Source organism: Sebastes umbrosus, chromosome 3 (assembly GCF_015220745.1).
Source record: "Sebastes umbrosus isolate fSebUmb1 chromosome 3, fSebUmb1.pri, whole genome shotgun sequence".
Lineage (NCBI taxonomy): Eukaryota > Metazoa > Chordata > Actinopteri > Perciformes > Sebastidae > Sebastes > Sebastes umbrosus.
The window spans coordinates 9,905,886-9,925,683 of record NC_051271.1 but is presented as its reverse complement, the minus strand read 5'-3'; the positions used below and the strand labels follow the sequence as shown (position 1 = coordinate 9,925,683).

At 41.9% G+C, this 19,798-nt stretch overlaps 1 protein-coding gene across 3 annotated transcripts in view; it reads left to right on the top strand.

Moving 5' to 3' along the window:
• The window catches only part of mast1a (microtubule associated serine/threonine kinase 1a), a 71,608-nt gene extending 52,057 nt beyond the window's left edge, over positions 1-19,551 (top strand). For all 3 annotated transcript variants that reach the window (XM_037763808.1, XM_037763807.1, XM_037763809.1), the window contains 15 exons: positions 1,076-1,284; positions 2,017-2,155; positions 2,915-3,047; positions 4,767-4,932; positions 5,400-5,501; positions 6,410-6,532; positions 6,684-6,793; positions 8,942-9,105; positions 11,638-11,882; positions 12,142-12,399; positions 12,489-12,721; positions 13,230-13,352; positions 13,665-13,801; positions 14,423-14,610; positions 14,889-19,551. In XM_037763808.1, coding sequence (XP_037619736.1) covers positions 1,076-1,284; positions 2,017-2,155; positions 2,915-3,047; positions 4,767-4,932; positions 5,400-5,501; positions 6,410-6,532; positions 6,684-6,793; positions 8,942-9,105; positions 11,638-11,882; positions 12,142-12,399; positions 12,489-12,721; positions 13,230-13,352; positions 13,665-13,801; positions 14,423-14,610; positions 14,889-16,606 — 4,048 coding nt within the window. In that variant the 3' untranslated portion in view covers positions 16,607-19,551. The remainder of the gene's footprint in view (positions 1-1,075; positions 1,285-2,016; positions 2,156-2,914; positions 3,048-4,766; positions 4,933-5,399; positions 5,502-6,409; positions 6,533-6,683; positions 6,794-8,941; positions 9,106-11,637; positions 11,883-12,141; positions 12,400-12,488; positions 12,722-13,229; positions 13,353-13,664; positions 13,802-14,422; positions 14,611-14,888) is intronic.
• Positions 19,552-19,798: the final 247 nt, after the last annotated feature.

Genomic DNA, 19,798 nt, shown 5'->3' with positions numbered 1-19,798 from the left:
CATATAATGTTAATAATGTTGATTTAATATTATTGTTTTCTTTGGGTTTTAGTTTTGTATAGATCTTTTCATTGTAATTCTGTTACTAGGGCAACAGCTTTGATCCAAGTTTACTTCCTGTCAGCTACTGCATTAACAAACATTGCAAAAGGAAATACAAAGGAACCCATTTAGTATTTTTATGTTGTCAAGTTAGTAAAAAGTCTATATGAGCTACCCAAGGATGTTTTGTGATATTTTTCATGTTTTAGATATAATAAGCGCGTAATCCCATGTGGGATGGGCCATATATTTGGGATGACCAGGTAATAAAAAATAGATAACTAACTAACACATCATCCTGGCATGGAGAATAAAGGCACAGTCACTCATGCGCGAATGCCGGCGAGTGACTGTCATCTGCCGAGGTGTTATTCAAACTAAAAGTTGAATGCTAAGATGCGATTTTGCGGAAGCAAATGTTCTTTCGCCCCTTCGCTCATATAGAATGGGGAAAGTGAACAGGAGGCGAATATTAATTTTGTGCATGTGTGACCGTTTCTTTACCAACATTCAAAGAGTTTTTAAGGGGAAACCTTTTTAAAAGACATTTTCTGACTTGTATTCAGGCACTGGTCTGTAGAATAATTCTAAAGCCTCAAAGTGTACTCTACAACTAACAAGCAATCTGTGGGGATTTTAAAACCATACCGTGTGGTCTCCTCTCGGTCATAATCAGTGCACATATTGCTGCATTTTGAAAAATGTTCAGTTTATCTAAAGCTGGCTTGGGCGATATCTGCCTTTATGACAGAAAAAGGATTCTTCTGGTTCAAAAATTCTGTTCAGTATTTCAAAAATTCAAAAGTTAGTAGCGTGGAGCTTGACCTTTTTTTGCCAGACATTTTTTAAGTCTTAATATCACCCACACTGTATGAACTTCATGTCAAACAGCAGACGGAATATCTTTCATACAATACACTTCATGATGGTCTCCCCACTGTCTTACCCTGCTTTCTTTCCTCCATACCTCATCTTGGCACCACCAGTCGCTTCAGTTTTCACTCTGGGCTCTTCTGTCTCACCTTCTCTCCAGTGCCGTCTACCTGGTGCGCCACAGAGAGACACGTCAGCGTTTTGCCATGAAGAAGATCAACAAGCAGAATCTGATCCTGAGGAACCAGATCCAGCAGGCGTTCGTGGAGAGAGACATCCTCACCTTCGCGGAGAACCCGTTCGTCGTCTCCATGTTCTGCTCCTTTGAATCACGGAGACATCTGTGCATGGTCATGGAATATGTTGAGGGTAAGGGTTTGGTTGCAGACTTTATTACACTGAGGAAGGACTTAAATTGAAAGGATGTTAGTATGATTTATGAGACTACTCTGTATAGGTGACTTTCCTGTTCCGTTCGCCCTTCCTCTCTCTGTGTCTGAGGAAATGTTAGATCGGGTTTCTGTTCTTTGCACTTAATTTATTTAATTCTGGATAAAAGTGTCAGCTAAACACCTGAATATCAAGTGATGACTTCGTCTGCTCGGATTCAGGAAAATGAAAGTAATATGGTGGAGACTCTTATTTCACTATCACAATGATTCTTAATAACCATGAAAGTCAAACAAGGTCAGCAGTAGATTGAGGACAGCGTCGTGGCTGCAGCAGTTCTTATGTTATCTGTTGGTGCACAGACACGCTGAGGCATGAACGGTAGTCGTGACCTCATGTGGGATGACTCTGCCAAACGTGCTTTAGGGAGTGCAAAAGAATAGAAACATGAAAAAATAAAATGTTTATACCCATTTATAAGCACAGGTTCACCACAAAAATAGAAATACTGTTATTATGAATCACATATTATGTTGCTATTTTAATCTGAGGTTCAAATTACATCATCCTGCAGATGCTTCAGTACCATTTGTCTGAATAATTTTCATTCAACATTTCTCAAGCAGGAATACAGTCTTTCCTTTCAGAAGTATGAAATGGATAAATCCACTCCCACCAGAACGATAACTCGCGGCGTTTTTGTGTTCTCAGGTGGCGACTGTGCCACTTTGTTGAAGAACATCGGGGCGCTGCCCGTGGAGCTGGCGAGGATGTACTTTGCTGAGACAGTTTTAGCCCTGGAGTACCTGCACAACTATGGCATCGTCCATAGAGACCTCAAACCTGACAAGTGAGTGTTTAAAGCCGCACTAATCAATATTATTTTTTAATGCCTCCACACCTGCAACAGCCGTGGGCAGTGGCATTATCTTTTCGGGTTGTCAGTCCATACCATTCTCGTAAACGTGATATCTCAGGAACGCCTTGATCGAATTTCTTCAAATTTGGCACTAATGTCCACTTGGACTCAAGGATGAACTAATTAGTATTATTTTAGTGGTCAAAGGTCAAAGGTCAAGGTCACTGTGATCTCACTAAACACCTATTCGGCCATAACTCAAGAATTAATTTGCTTTATTATGATAATTTCACATAAATTTCCAACAGGATAAATTGATGAAGTGATGACATTTTGAACAGACATGGATGTAAAGTGCAACTCGACTGGTTGGCGGAGGCATACAACCGCAGTAAGGCAGGCCTTGCCTACAGTACAGCCCTTCTCAAGTCTGCTCCGGTCCTCTTCTCGTTTCCGTGCACTGAGCATGGTTGGTTTCAGCTCATTTAGGTTAGCAAGTTTACACAGACAGAAACTAAACCAAAATACTTCAGGGATGAGGGTCCATCTCGATCTCGATGAAAGGTTTCTCTGTGCATTCATCTGCAGCACGCCAGTCTCATAAGTACTCTTCCCCCTGGCGCATTATGCAAGACCTGCCCTCAAAAAACAGTAAATGGCAACCTGTGACCACGACACAGCTTTCAAAATAACTACATAGTCCATTATATATGACTTTTATTGCAATGTCTGTTTTCTCTCTCCAAATAGTCTACTGATAACATCCATGGGACACATCAAGCTCACAGACTTTGGCTTGTCGAAGATGGGTCTGATGAGCCTCACCACCAACCTGTATGAGGGACACATTGAAAAAGATGCCAGAGAGTTCCTGGATAAGCAGGTACAGTACATGTAACCTTAGTAGAAGCGTAGGTTTTTGGACAAAAATTTCAGTATTTTGTCATCACATTAAAAAGGAAGAAAGGCTGCAGACCGATGCATTTAATTAGCGACTGTATGAATGAGGTGTGTTATTCTAAGATGGGATGTTTGGTGGCTGACTGGCATTCACAACATCATCTGATAGTCTTCTCCATCCGTGTGCACCAACCTGACAAGACGTCTGGCAAAATCAATAATCTCCAAATGAAGACAATGCATTACAATGCTTCCTGTGTAGTCAGAATTAGTGAATCATTAATGATCTCCTCCTCCATCACAATCCCGCTTTTAGCTATTACAGTTATTGTTTATGCTCTGAATGAAACCGGTCATAATCAGTCACATCAGTCAGCTCTTCTGGGTGAAAGCAGACATCTGTTTGTCTGCCAGTAATCAACTCACATCTGCAGGATGAAACAGACCAGAGCTTTGTTTTTCATGTTCCTAGTTGAGATTCTGTTTAGGAGAGTGTTTCTCATTCACTCAATCATGATGTCTCTGTTCTATAATACAGCATGCACACACACATGTAACCGCTCAACAGAAAATCATTACTGAACATGTGTGATTATTAGAATAAAATCTTGAACATGTCATCAATGTGGAACATGTGAAAGAAGAGAGAAATTAATGGTTTCCATTACAACAAGTAGAACGTAGCCATGCAAATTATTTTAGTTTTATGAGACTTCTGCTGCCATACTACTACTAATACTATTACTAATACTAATACTAATACTAATACTATTACTAATACTAATACTAATACTATTACTAATACTATTACTAATACTAATATAAGGACATTGATGAGATTTCATTTTTGGTGCTTAAAGCATAAAAAAATGACATTTGATTCAACAGTTTCTCTTTCTAAAAACAGGTTTCCAGTTACCTGAAAAGTCCACAGACCTTGCTGTGTATAGTTTTCACTGTTTTGTGTTGCTATTCAGTGTAAATAATCAGGACATCGTACTGTATCCGTATCTGGAACGGTGCAGCTCCTTTTGACTTCATTGTTTAGGCACGGTGGCAGAGTTCTCAGCGGCAGAGATCTCAAATAAAACCAAATCTATCTCCATGGATAGATACATGGGAAAAATGTTTTTTTGTGATTTGGATAAAGTGGCATTTTGAGTCCTCCCGAAAATGCATTTTTCTCATTGTTACTTCACTTGGATGTTTTCACCTAAGAACTGACTTTTTAAAAAACTATATCAGAGACAAATTATTATACACAGCAGAGTATTTTTATGTCTTACAACATATCTGGAGGTGACCTTTAAAGAATATTTGAGGAAAATGGACAATGATAAATGAGCTGCTCCATAGACAATGACTGATTTTATGGACCCACAGAATGTTTGTTTTCTTTTTTATAACCAAATTAGCTTTATTTTATTGAAGAGTTGTCAGTTGTGAAACAGAAAATGTTCCCATATACTCAGAACATTCCCCTGGGTGCTCTCAGTGTCGTCTATAACATCTCTCCCTTTTCATTGTCTAAAGAGCAGCTCCACACTTTATACCCTATGACATCACGAGTTTGAGTTTTAGCCCTCTAGTTTTTGGATTTGTTCATGTTTACTAATATTTTTTGGACTGTCTTAGATCATAGGAATAACATGTATGAATCTCTCCGTTCTTTTCTGTCTTCCTCGGCCTCTCCATCACTCAGGTGTGTGGTACGCCAGAGTACATCGCTCCAGAGGTGATTCTCCGTCAGGGCTATGGGAAGCCGGTGGATTGGTGGGCCATGGGCATCATCCTCTATGAGTTCCTGGTGGGCTGTGTGCCGTTCTTCGGAGACACTCCGGAGGAGCTGTTTGGACAGGTTATCACAGGTAAGAAAACCCTGTTAAACTTACACTACTTTACTCATTTGTGAAGACACTCACAAACCGCACATTATTTAGCAATCAAAAGCAAAGCACAAAAGCTGTAGAGGATGTTTTCATCCAACTGGGTTTCTGGGTTATTGTCTTTCCTCATAGTACTGGAAGTGGGTCATAGTAAGTGTACTACACTATTTTAAGACTACCACAAAGTTTAGAAACCAACTTGTGTGTGCTTTAAGGGTCGGTAAAGTGTGGGCATTCTTATACAATACCATGCATCTCAAGTTTAAGCCTTTGGATTTTGAATACTGCTCCACATAGAATTTCTTATTTCGTGTCAGGTATTGAGGGCAATTTTGCAGTAGTTTGGATTAGCCTATGATGTGTCATTTTGAAAACTACTTCAAAGGGAGGCAATTTCTTTCTTCCTTGTTCCACTGACCTTTTGCTCCTCTCTTTGTTGTCTCTGTTAGACAATATAGTTTGGCCAGACGGTGATGACGCTTTGCCTGCAGATGCCCAGGACCTCATCTCTGCCTTGTTGCAAACCAACCCTCTTGTGAGGTTGGGTACAGGTACTAACCTTTGCATTTACTTGATATCAGAGCGTTTCTCCCACCAGTTGGTTGTGCCTGGAAAACCTCCAAAGGGTGGCGCCCAGGAGGCATCCCAATGAGATGCCTGAACCACCTGGCACCTTTTGACGCGAAGGAGCTGTGGCTGTACTCTGAGCTCACTCCGAATGTCTGAGCTTCTCACCCTATGGGTGAACCCATCCACCCTACAGAGGAAACTCATTTCGGTATACACAAAGCTTGTGACCATGGGTGAGGGTTGGAATGTAGATTGACTATATACGACTTAAGTTTAAATTTATCTTTAAACCTGTATTCATTTTTCAGCACAAGAAGCTGTAAACGGAGCATCTTATAAAATGTTAGCAAACAATGGGTTATTTACAAATCCAACATACAGAGAGTACAACATTCATTTAATTCAGTTTATTGCCACTTTTTAATAAAAAGAAATTGCACACACATAAGAAGCATAAAATCCAGATAATGAAAAAATAAGAAATGTGTCACTATCACCCGTGAATTTAAGTCCATTTTGGTCTGTTTTGGTCTCCACCAACTCCTGAGGGAAATATCAGGCTCCTTAATTAGCAGCGAAATGCTCCACTATGTTCACTAGTTAGTTGCTAGCTTTGTCTGTTTGGTGTTCAGGTTTTAAGAGCCTTTTCACTGAAAACAGCTGTCTGTTGTGTTCGAAAACAAGACTGATGAGAGCAGTGAGAGTGAAGCAAAACTGGAAAACCAAAACAACGAGCTGAAAGTGGAAAAACTGCTCTGTAGAGTTGAGGGGAAACTGCAGAGCGGGGGTGATAATTCTCTCCGGGTTTGTCACTATGAGAGTCACCTTTACTGTCCATCCATGCTGTATTTTGAGTGAGGCTGACAGGTTGTGTTGTTTGTGCCGCCAGGCGGAGCGTACGAGGTGAAGCAGCACTCGTTCTTCACAGAGCTGGATTGGAACAGTTTGCTGAGACAGAAGGCAGAGTTCATCCCTCACCTGGAATCAGAGGAGGACACCAGCTACTTTGATAGTAAGTTCCTCTGGATTTATGTGTCTGTAAAGTACAGCACTTACATTAATATTAGCTTTATGGGTTGTACAATAATTTTCAGTCAGAAATGCAGTTTTTATGTTGAACTGACAGCTCATATATTTCATCTCCTCTCTCTCTCTCCCGCCAGCCCGCTCGGATCGGTATCATCACATCAACACATACGACGAGGATGACACCAATGACGATGAGCCTGTAGAGATCAGACAGTTCTCCTCCTGTTCTCCTCGCTTCAGCAAGGTTTGACTTTACCTCTCTTCTAGCCTCTCATCTCTCTCTTACTCTCTCAGTCATTTGACTCTATTTTCCTTTTTTCCCTCACTGAGTTAACCTGTTATATTTTGTCACTTGACCCTTGAGATTATTTGAAAGGAATATATGAGGAAGGAGAAAAGAGTTGGTGTTACTGTACAGAGAGCAGCAGCAGCAGGAGGCTGGACTCGGAAAGTCTTGCCAGGATGCTGTGACTGTTACACCATTCCTTCTTATTCCTTCTGTCTCCACTTTCTATTTTAAGCCACTCAGAAGCCCATGAGGCTTCGCTCTACACATGTGTGTTTAATGACCCAGGCAATCTTTCATCCTTTTTTTCTCATGCTCTCTTTCCATGGCCAAATCTCTTTTAATTCTGATCTGTGGCTCCCTCTCTCACAGTGTGCCAGCGTGTTCTTCCTGTCACACTTTCCCTCTCGGGCGGGATTTTCTCACCTCATGCTGTCTTCTTTTTTCCCTCTATTGACTCTCCCACTTCCATCCTCCCTCCCTCCCTCTCTCTCACTTGCTCTGTCTTTCCATCTGCCTTCCCTCTGTCTTTCACCTGGTCCGTCCTCTCATGTCTGGGTTGTGAAATAGTGAAGGAGCTCTTCAGAAAATCAAAAGTGCCTCATTGAGGGGCTCAATTTCAATTAAATTTGAGATGTATTTGAAGTTACGGTCGAGGGCTGTTGAGTTGCCTCGCTCAAGCAAAGCAGGTGAACAAAGACCTCTGCTGAATACACACACATAATGAGTTCTGCAGTGAACACACACATGTATTTGATTCATTATGATTTATTAATGTAGAGCTGCAATGATTAGCTGAATAATCGATTAGTTGATGATAGAAAGTTAATAACTTTTTAAGCAAAAAGGACAGAAATTTGCAGGTTTCAGCTTCTCCAGTTCACAAAAGGCTTTCACACATATGCAATAGTATATAATATAATATTATATATTATTATATAAATATATATAATAGTACTCCCCACGACCTGCAAACAGACACTGATGTGTGAAATCGGTGGAGTTCCCCTTTAAAGAATAAGCCCACTGGTCAGAAATACAGTTTTATAATACACCATAAACAGCCTCTCGGTTCCCTGCACAGCTTAGCACATCTTATCCCAACTCTTACTGTTTTTATTTGCTTTTTTGAATCTTTTATTGTATTCTGCATTGCATTAATAGCACCAGCACTTGTAATATCTACAATTGACTTGACTGTTTTATGTTTGTCGTGCCACCTTGCTCCAAAAATAATTTCCTTTAAATATAAATTATCTGAATTCAACTGAGGAAAATCATCATATCAGTAGTGCTTAAGTGGCAAAGAGATGCGTCCTCTCAGTGTATGAGCCCTCTCAAAGTAGTGCTATGATGTTGGATGTTATAGGGACTGTGATAAATGCAAATGCAGATCCCACTGATCTGATTGCTTCAGATTTTATGCATATGGCAGTGTGTTCTTTATACTATGACAGTTTTCCTGAAATTTTATTTTATCTTAACCTGCATCATGACGCCAGATTCTTGCCAATTCACAACCCTAATATAAATATATATATATATATATATATATATATTCTGTATATACTGTATATATATATATACATTAAATACCGTATATATATATATTAGGGCTGACCCAAATACTTTGAATGCTTCGGTTTTTGTTTGTTTTTTAATATATAAGTATGTAATAATGTATAAATCCTCAAAATGGCCCATGAAATAAGAAATAATCCCTCAACATTATTCATTAATAATATTCAATATGAATAATTATTGGTTATTCTCAGACGGATATCACTGTTTGTTGTGTGCAGAGGTGCATGTGTGTCGAGTATTGTGGCAGCAGCACTGAAACGGGGGAGATGGAGACAAACAGAACGAAGAACATGACAGCCTGTAGCACCGCACCGTGCTGTGAAGCTTTGAATACCTTCGAATATATATATATTTTTATTATGAGGCAGATATCAGCATAGTAAATATGTGATATCTGAAACAAATACAGCAAATATAAATAATTACAGCAAAAGAATATATAGCTGTAACCCCCACTCACCAGAGCTGTTAATAACTGCTAACGGACAAAATGCTGATTGATCTGACGGCGTCCCCCTGCAGGTGTACAGCAGCATGGAGCATCTGTCTCAGCTGGAGCAGAAAGCTACGACCTCCGTGTCCCGTCGGGAGCATAAGGGCCCGCGGGAGGACAAGGTGACCAAGAGAGAGAGCCTGGGCAGCTTCAGCATGAGAGACAAGAGCTGGAGGACCGGATCCCCCGAGATGTGAGTGAATGAGGGCTTGTAGATGTAAATGAGGTGGGGTCTTCAGATGGGACTGATGGTGTTCAGAAGGTGCTTCCCTGTAGGGTTTTTCTCTCTTTCTGCAGCTTAGCTGTCACACACCCCAGTGTGTCTGAATAACTTCTATCTCACTGACACCAATTGCTGACACTTCTTGTATAAAAAGAACTTTGTGTGAGAGTTCACACTCACTTTGAGTCAACAGGCAACAGATCCCACCTCTGCAAAGTTTGGAAAGTAGGAAAATGGAATATCCTGGTTCATATGACTCACAGAAACCCAATATGTCTCTGATGTCTCAGTTCTTTCATGATATGTGGCTGCTTTTGCTCACTCAAATCCTGTGTGTAATTTTCCAATTAAGATACACAAAAGGATAATTACTGTTTCTTTTAAGTCTATTGAACACAGGTGGTTTAATACTGCTGTATTTGTACCCTCGATAGTTATTAATCCTCTGTTATAGTCAACATCTGTCTGGCTCTTATACTGATAATTCATACTGGATTGAAAAAGAGACCTCTCATTACCTTTAATGAAGGCTTTTATTTTTTTAGCCCTCATAAATGAAAAATGTACTGTCATCCTGGGATCTAGATTCATTAAACATAATTCAGCTCACAAAGAGTCTGGACCACGTATTATTAACCGACACATTTCCAGCTGAGAGCATACAGCAGAAACATATTATTACTTCCCATAACTTCATTTCACCTCAATCATTAGGAAGCATACATCTGGATTTCAATCTCTCTGCATTCACATGTAAAATAATATAATTCATATATACATTATGCAATCATGGTGGTTAGAAAATTTGATGAGGTGAAGGTGACTCATCATTTTTCACCTCACATATTGGATTTTCCCTCTCCCATATCAAGTATGAATTATCAGTATCTCGCTAGCTATGATTACTTTTTGGCCTCAGCTCATTACATTCATTTCATTTCTTTAATTAAAGGTACCTTGTGGAGCTTGTAAACTAACAAAAGTTATTTTTTCATTCAGTGTTACTCACCAAGATATATATAGTATGAACAGTAGAGCATGTGCACCAGTTACAGTAGGCACTATAAGTACAAAATATATAGTGCAGAGTGTAAGTACAAGTAAGGCTAATAGTAGACGATATATACAGAATAAACAGCTGGAGGAATGATGTGAATATGGTGCATACTCTATAGATCTGCGATGTACTGTACTGTATAGAGAGTGGTATAGTATGAATACTCTGTAGTTCAGTATGTACAGTAGTAAAAAATGTATGAGTATGTGAGAGTGTATATAGTGCAAGTAGTGTGTGAGCCAGCAGTCAGTGTCCGAAGGGCTGGGTGGAGGTGGTGGTCCAATGATTGGTGTCACGGTGACCGCTGAGGGGGACAAGCTGTTCCTGATCCTGCAGGTCCTGGAAAGGAGAGTCCTGTAGACCCTCCTAGAGGGGAGGAAGGCAGTCTGTGGCCGGGGTGAGAGATGTCCCTGACGATGCTGCGCAGGAATGCCATCGAGGCCAGCAGCCTCATCTTTATCTCCATTTGTTGATCAGTGGGATACTGTGACACCATCGTCAGGAACGTGTATTGCGTCACCCCCGGGCAAGTGTACAAGACAAACAAAACGGCGTACAGCAGTAAAAATTGCTCCATAGCGCCACTAGAAGCCAAAAACTCCACAGGGTACCATTAAAGAAATAATGAAACTAATCGTTTCAGCCATGCTAGCAGCAGAGCTCCTGAGATGGCAATGTCAGTCGGTTGGATTACCATGCCATTATGCACAGACATTCATGATCCCCAGAGGATAAATCCTGCTCACCAGTGCGCCAGTGATGTTCAAATTTGGGGGTTTTAATGTGAAATTTTTTAACAACTATTAGATGGATTTCAATTAAATTTTACACCCGTTCATGTCCCCCTCAGGATGAACTGTAATAACTCTGGCTTCACTTTTCATCTAGCGCCGTCATCAGGTCAAAATTTGTCCAATACTTAACTTAATTTATGACAAAATACCTGCAAAACTACACACATTTCCATCACCCTCAGCTGTATGTTGTGTTTGGTACTAATTAGCAAATGTTAGCATGCTAACATGCTACATGGTAAGCAGGAAAACGTGCAAAAACCCTCGTGAGACTGCTGCCTGACGACCTTTCAATGCCCAACCTTAACCAACTCGTAAGAGTTTCGCAACTTGGGGGTTACCTTCTAGACACAACCAAGGTTTATTTAGGATAGGTCAGCGAGTCTTGCGAGAGTTTCGCATGTTTTCGTAACTTAGGGGTTACCTTCTAGACACAACCATCAGGCACTGACAAGCATATTAGCATTGTCATTGTGAACATTGCAATGCTTACATCAGCATTAAGCTCAAAGCAGCACTGTGCATAAGTACAGCCTCACTGAGCTGCTAGCATGGCTGTAGACTGAGTCTTGTTGGATCATGGATTCTTACAGAGAAGACACTGTTTGCATTGTCTTATACTGTATGTGTTTCTGTGTCCTTCTGTTGCAGGAAGCGCTTGTCTTGTTCAGAGTCTCTCTACATGGAGGGGGATTCGAGCCCTCCTCTTGGTGCTCGTCGACGCTTCTCAGCACTGATGGATACACACCGTTTTGCCTCAAACTTAGACGGTGAGCCAGACTTCCTGTCCCGCCAGGCGCCGTTGAAGGTCCGTGGAACCTCGCTGGATGGGACGAGCGTCCCCTCACCGAGCCTCTTGGAGCAGAGGAACAGTCTGAAGGAGATCAACGGAGCAGGTGTGTTAGCAGGGTGAAGACTCTGAGGCAGTGAAGGGTTATGAGGGTGGACAGGAAATAAGCGAGAGGGCAAATGGGAAAGTGATAAAGAATAAGGCAGACAGAGGAAGCAAGGGCTGTGTAAGAGTGGAGGAGGTGAAAGATCAGCCTGTAATACCTCATTAGATGACTACTGCTGAGTCAGTGGGCAGCTTGACAATTCATAACATTAATATTTTCCCCTCTAAACTTAAATAACTGTAATTTCCGCCTACCTCAGACAAATCTCCTAGACATGGAGAGACACCAGGAGTTACCACGGCCATCGCCACATTATCCCCAGGTCCTGCAGCAGCCGGTCGTGATGTGATGACTCCGCTGTATGACCCTCTGGGGCCCCGGGCCACCAACGACCTGGTCCTGCGCAGGGCGCGCCATCAGCAGATGTCTGGTGATGGAGAGAAACGCAACTCCAGACCTGGAAACAAGGTCATCAAGTCAGCCTCTGCCACGGCACTGTCTGTCATCATACCATCAGGTGAGAGCGGCTCAAGGAAACAACAAAATAAAATCTTTTTGGGAATACTACTTTGTGGCACACTAATACAGTATCTAATTTCTCTCCAGTGGAGCAGCATGGCGGCTTCTCTCCGCTGGCCAGCCCCATGTCTCCCCACTCTTTCTCCTCCAACCCGTCGTCCCGTGACTCTTCACCCAGCAGAGACTTCTGCCCGGCGGTCAGCGTGCTGCGCTCCCCCATCACAATCCATCGCTCTGGAAAGAAGTACGGCTTTACTCTCAGGGCCATCAGGGTCTACATTGGAGACAGTGATATCTACAGCGTGCATCACATTGTTTGGGTGAGAAACTTAGTAGTAGTGTGTACTATTTGGAGATGTTTTGTTGTGGAGCTGAAGTCAGTGACCTCACATAAAGAGGGATGGCGTGTGCTGTGACTTTTGATTGTTTATTTGAAAGTTCAGGCGGCATTAAACAGGGATCAGTGAATAAGAAAAAACAGTGCATAAAAGGATGAGATTTCAGCAAGATCTAAAACTGTTGAGGAGTTGATTGATTTTTTGGGGGGGTTCAAATTTCACCAGTTAAATGTGCTATTTATCATCCTGTTGCAGTTTTTCTATAATAACAAACATTGCTAGTATTATTTAAAGCCAAAAGAAAGGGGAAATAATTCATGCTTTCCTTTAATCTAACACAAATGTAGACAATCTGAACTGAAAATGTTCAGGTTTATTTAAGATTAATTTTCATTCGTCCTTCAAAATACTGTCTAATATCTAAATACTGCACAATGAATGTTTACATGTAATTGATTTTGACCTGGGATGATCTCCTGTAACTTGGCAGCATGTGGAGGACGGCGGCCCCGCCCAGGAAGCTGGCCTGTGTGCCGGTGACCTCATCACCCACGTCAATGGGGAGGCTGTGCACGGTCTGGTTCACACTGAGGTGGTAGAGCTCATCCTCAAGGTATTCCCAATTATACTGTATATTATATAATATCAATATTCTTTTGTAATTCTTCTATTTCTGACAATAAAAGGCCACTTAATAGTCTATTTATAAGTTTCAAGGAAAGGCCATTCAGGTACTTGGACAAAGTGCTTGCAGCTCCCATGTAACTCTGAACTTAGTGGCTCTTCCGTTATTCCAAATCCACATTAAGTTTGCTAATTAATTTTGTAAATAAAGATAAATAGTTTCCTGTAGGTAAATAAGCTTGACAAGGGGATAATTATATGGATCAATGTAGAAATAACGGAATGTCATTGATGTGTGTAGAGTGGAAACAAGGTGACGGTGACAACCACACCTTTTGAGAACACCTCCATCAAAGTGGGTCCTGCCCGCAAGGCCAGCTACAAGTGTAAGATGGCCCGACGAAACAAGAGGACCGTGGGCAAGGACGGCCAGGACAGGTAGGAGCACCTGCACCACTGCAACGACAGTGATGTCTTAGATGATGTCTTGTCTCGTGAAGTAAAATATAATAGTAAAGGAGTTTGTTTGTTTTGTCTTAGTGAAATGCTCAGTAACTCTTTTTTTGTCTTTTTGTCTTTATTTGGCGAGATTTTCAACCCATGGAGCAGTGGTTTTGCACATTTTAGCCCATTAATTACAATAACTGTATACTTTATATTGCTGATGACCATTTTCTGAGTATGTCATAGTTTTTAGGTTGAATTCATGAATTACAAATTAGCCATTAGTTTCCATTCCTTTCGGTATACTAGGGGAAATCTTTTATCAGTTATCAGTGATGTTGCAAGTAAACATTTGACACTTGAGACTCAGCTGGTGTACAGCAAACAAATGTAAATGATGCTTGTCTCAACATCCTTGCTTTCTGCTGCTGCATCCTTCCAACTGCAAGCTCATGAATTTCATGCTTTTTCGGTTCACTGTGATGGATTGTCTTGTCTCTGCAAGTTGATTCTCATTGTGACTGGACAAAACATAACATGCAGAAAATGCATGTAAAACACCTATTGGAAATGGTAAAAATGGCAAAATCTTTTCTTTGTTTGTCTGTCCTGCAGTAAGAAGCGTAACTCCTTGTTCCGTAAGATCACAAAGCAGTCCAATCTGCTGCACACCAGCCGCAGCCTGTCCTCTTTGAATCGCTCTCTGTCCTCCAGTGAGAGTCTTCCTGGCTCCCCGACTCACAGCTTGTCTGCCCGGTCCCCGACTCAGGGCTACCGCTCCACCCCTGAGCCCTCATACCTGGGTAGGACACTGGAAATAAACAATGCACATACAAGTGTTCAAAGTCAATTCACTTTTGAAATATTTCTTTCAAAGCTAGACTAGAAACTAGACATATTTTTAGAAAATAGAATTGGGAGATATCCAAATTTACTTCCAACACAGCGTATGGCCAGGAAAGTAAGCTTTTAAAGCCAGAAATTGCCCAAATTCTCTTTGCTTATTAATCAAAAGTGTGTCTGTTCCTCTGGGATTCTTTTTTATCTTAATTGATCGTTTCTGCTCTCCGTCTTCCTTTAGGTGCTTCCTCCCAGAGCAGCTCTCCAGCCTCCAGCACTCCAAACTCTCCCGCTCCCTCTCAGCACATGAGGCCCAGCTCCCTGCACGGCCTCTCCCCTAAACTCCACCGCCAGTATCGCTCTGCCCGTTGTAAGTCTGCAGGTAACATCCCGCTGTCCCCGCTCGCCCACACACCCTCCCCCACCCAGTCTTCGCCTCCACCATTGCCTGGCCACACCGTAGGGAGCTCCAACACCACCCAGTCCTTTCCTGTCAAGCTCCACTCCTCGCCACCGGTGGTCCGTCCCAGGCCCAAGAGCGCTGAACCCCCTCGATCGCCTCTTCTCAAACGGGTGCAGTCGGCGGAGAAGCTGGGCTCGCCTCTGACCCAGTCCAGTTCTACAGGAGGGCTTGGGGGTCCACTGAGGAAGCACAGCCTGGAGGTGCAGCACTCTGAGTACCGTAAGGATGCCTTCCTCTGTGAGCTCGGGCTCCAGAGCCTGCTGGAGACAGATGGGGAAAATTTTCTTCCAAATCCTCCACCCCTTCCCTCATCCTCTACAAACCCAGAGACCGGCGTCCTGAAGCCTGTGAGGAGACTAGGGAGGCAGGAGTCACCGCTCAGCAGAGAAACACTGCTGGCTGGGAGGGATAGGGAAGAGAGGGAGAGAGGAAGGGAAAGGGAGAAAGAGAGGGAGACTGATACCGGGACAGTCCTGGAGAGATTGAGTCGCCTTGGAGCAACAGTATCCCAGTCATCCTTAACAAGAAAACCTCATACAAGTGAGCTGGCCTTCAGCTCGCAGGCTGGCCAGAGCTCCAGACTAAGTGCAGAAACCACTAAAGCTACAACTTCTAGCACCCCTACCAAAACAACAGGAAGTCTAGGTGGTCAGAAGGGACCTGAAAAGATCCCCCAGAGTCCGACAGATTTAACTTCAAAACAGCAAGACCACAAGGCAGCCAAAAGTGTGTTATCTAATAGTAAAGATCCCCAGGAGCAGCTATGGGGCAGAACTGAACCAAAGCAGGAAGCAGACAACAAGAGTAGGCCTGGTTTACCTGGATCTGCCTTCACCAGGAGCTCTGCTTCTACACCAGATAAATCCATCGGCATCAACGCGGTGGTGAAAGCAGGTCCTCTGAGCATGATCAAAACCTTTAAACCATCAGGTATAGGGGACAGCTTGAGAAAGGCTGTAGCAGAGAGCAGTGACTCGAGGACTCCAGACTTTGGCTCCAAAAGCCCCAAACTCCCAGTTCGCGTTCTCGCTCCCGTCGTCCCCCCACATGGGCAGCCACTCTCGCTGGGCAAGATGAGACAAGGACTCGGGCCGGTCAACTGCTACCGGGGAACCCTCGACTGGGACGACAAATGTCGCCTGGAAGTGGTGGAGGAGCATTCGCCTTCTCCCTCTCCCTCCCCGACTTCTGTCACCCCCTCCCTCTGCGGACCTTCCCTCTGTAAGTCACGGCCTGTCTCCCCCGGCGACAAGATGAGCTTCGTCAGCCAGCTGACCACCGTGGCCAAAAACGTCCTCGGGCCAATCAAGCTTGGCTCCCAGGAGGCGTCCAAGAGCAAAGAGCAGCAGACTAAGGCAGCGGAGGAGAGGCAGGGAGGCACAGTAGGAGGTGCTGCTGGAGGTCGAGTGGTTGTTGGGGCAGCGGTGGTGACCCAAAGTCCTGCTGGTTCACCGCTAGATAGGGCTGCAACAGGTAGCAGCCAGTCAAAAATGTGACCCCATGGGGTCCCTAAATGGGACTTTAGTAAAAAAAAAAAAAAAATGCCTTTTTTGGAAGAACAATGCAACAGAAGTCAAGCACTTAAAAACAATGTACATTCCAGTTTCAGAGTATATAAAATGTTATTTATTGATTCCAATCATTGACTGATTCTAACTTAAAACCAGGAGTGAAATAATCTACTGTAAAGGTGCATTATCTGTTGATTTTCTATTATAAAGTATTTAATAAGAAGACTCTTAATGTCATGTGGAACACTTTATCAGATGTATATGTGTCTATGTGAACGCATGTCATATGGTATGTACTGTACATGTATTATAGGTACAAGAAGGTCAAAAAGTGCTTTACAGATCAAAACATGCTGAAAACTGTGAATACCAAAATCCAGTCACTCTATTTTGTCTTTCAACCAGCCCTCTGTTCTTTTACCACTTATCAAACAAGACAATGATGAACTGAGTCACAGTCACATTGTTAATATTTGCATCAAACAACACGACTGAAGGGCAGCCTCGATGTGGCTACAGCACGCAACAAGATGATTAAGCTCATTTCTTCTTCATCATGGCAGTTTACTGAGTTGCTGTGCACGGTCAGACAAAGCCAAAGCAGGCTCTCTGTCAGTTGATGTCATGTCTAGCTCTGTCTGTCGCAGAGAGTTGTTTGTGTGTATATGTGTGTGTGTGTGTGTGTGTGTGAAGCCACCTTGGGTCTATTTCTGGTGGTTCTTGAAGGCTGTGTCCTCCTGCAGAGGGAAGCGTGTTTGACAGAGCTCAGGCTCAGCGCTTATCTCCCCTTCGCAGGAGGGCCACCACAGCCCCCTTTTCCTCCCTCTGCAGCCTGCACACAAACACATGCACACACACACTCACATTGCCACAGGAGGCAGCAGTGTCAGCAGCTGATTTTCATGCATTTAAACCCTGTGGTTCATGAATTGGGATGCGAGTGAGTGAGTTAAGAAGTGTGTGAGAATGTGTGTGTGTTTTCATGGGGTAATTACACTCGGCACGGTTGACTCAGCAAGGGTCATGGCCGAAACCAAACTGGAAATAAACAGGCAGCAGTTAGCATCCAGCAACAGTTACAGGCTTTGCTGAACGCTCTGCGACTTTATTAACAAATCACACAAGGCACAGTGATGATAACTTATGTGGATATAGTATATAATTGTAAGCACATATACAGTGAACCCATGTGTTGTTTTGAGCCGAAACAGGAAAAGCAGGCAGTCATGGATGTAGCATACTGTAATGTGTTTGTCAAAAGGGCTCTATAGCGAAGATAGGGTGTGTGGATATGGGCATGGTACAGTATATCACAATGAACCTGTTGCTGTAAAAACAAGGTTATCTGCAGTATAATCAGAATGGCTGTGTTAGGTTGTTAGGTACTAGATTGATTCATGTAAAGCTCACATTTTGCTATGTAACATACTGATAAAGGTGTTTGAATCAATAATCTCAACAAGAGTGCTGAGAAGGATAAAATGTTCACAGGAAAAACATCTCTTCTCCCACTGGTTGTATTCATCTCCTTAGTAGTTCATTCTCAGTAACTATCCAGTGTACATAATCTCATGCAAATAATTTACAGATGTGCGTGAGGACTGCTGTCACTACACTTCTACTGGCTGATTTATGAAAGAAAGTACAAGTTAAACGATTTAATCCGTCTTTCATTTCCTGCGTCGCTTTCTTTGATTCTTCTAAGCTCTACAAATGTAAACTGATTCAACCAACAACAGCAACTTCACACTGAGGCAGAAATTCAAAGACGAAATGTAATATCTTGTCCAAAAGGGAAATGGTTGCTCATTGTTTTACATCAGCTGGCAACATTGTTTTGGTTTTTATTCGTCTGAAAAAACGAAAACAATGAGCTGGAAGTGACTAAAAGCTATGCAGAGCTACAAAGTGGGAAGTTGTTTTTTGTGGTATTGGCAGATCTTTTTACATAACCAGGCATTAATATGAAGAAAAACATTTCTTAATGCATCTTTAATGCAATAAAGATTGATTTTTCTATTTAAAAGGATGCTGTTGGCAGTCCATCCTTGAATCTAACAATGTTTGAGGGTGTACTAATGATTTTACCCCCATTAGAAAGTCCCATGCACCAACCGGAGTTATTTTTATTTGGCATTGTACTCTACTGCCCTCCAGTGGTTCAAAACATCCGCTGTTAAACAGGTTTCCATAAAATGTTCATTAATAATCTGCTGGAGTTTCTATAATGAAGCCAAGACCAGTAAAATACTGCAGAATGGATGTTACTAGCCATAGGGTTACTGAATATGCATTTATGTTTCTAATGACAAAATATTTGCAGTAATTATCAAATGAACACTTGAAACATGAATTTATTCCTTTTCTGTTGTTGTGTTCTTCACGTGACTGTTAATTATATCTTCTGGAATAGGGATTAACATTTTTAATATAATATCCTGTCTTATATATTCTACTGATAGCAAGGAGTTCTTTTATATGTTAATGTAATAAACGAGTAATCAGGTCAGCTCTGATCACCTGACTAAGAAAAATAACTCATGTAATCTTATACAGCTATTATGCCCACTTTCAGGCCTTTTCCCAATCAGTGGTGTCTATACTAGTGTTACATGTTAGAGAATTTCTTTTTTCTTTTTGTGATTGACAGAGAGAGTAGTATAAATGCACTTTATTTGAAAAAGAAAAAAAATCTTCATTTGCTGGTATTGTTTGTAAGTTACTTTTAAGAAAAAGAAAATATACTGTAAACAAGTATGGATTCTACAAATGAACACAAAAGTCCAAGTATAAAAACATTCCACATTTCTCTGTTCACTGACAGTGTATTTATTTGTACCATGGGGCATTTTTGTTTGTGATAGATGTGATTCAAATGCAGACACCTGAAGTGCAGTATGTGGAATAAAATTCTGAGATTTGTTCCAAAACTTGCCGCCTCTCACTCTTTCGTGACTATAATCTGTAATAACAATGTTGCAGCAGCATATTTTATATTATGTTATCACAGTAAACACTTGTTTAGATACAGTACATGCAGGCAATCATCCTTTAATTAATAATTTTCACAGAAAAAAAAAACCTTATATGTCATGGCAGATGTAACTACTAAAATAAAGTTGATTGTGGCTGTATTCCATTTATGTTTGTTCATTCGGGCTCACATGCATGGCTTAG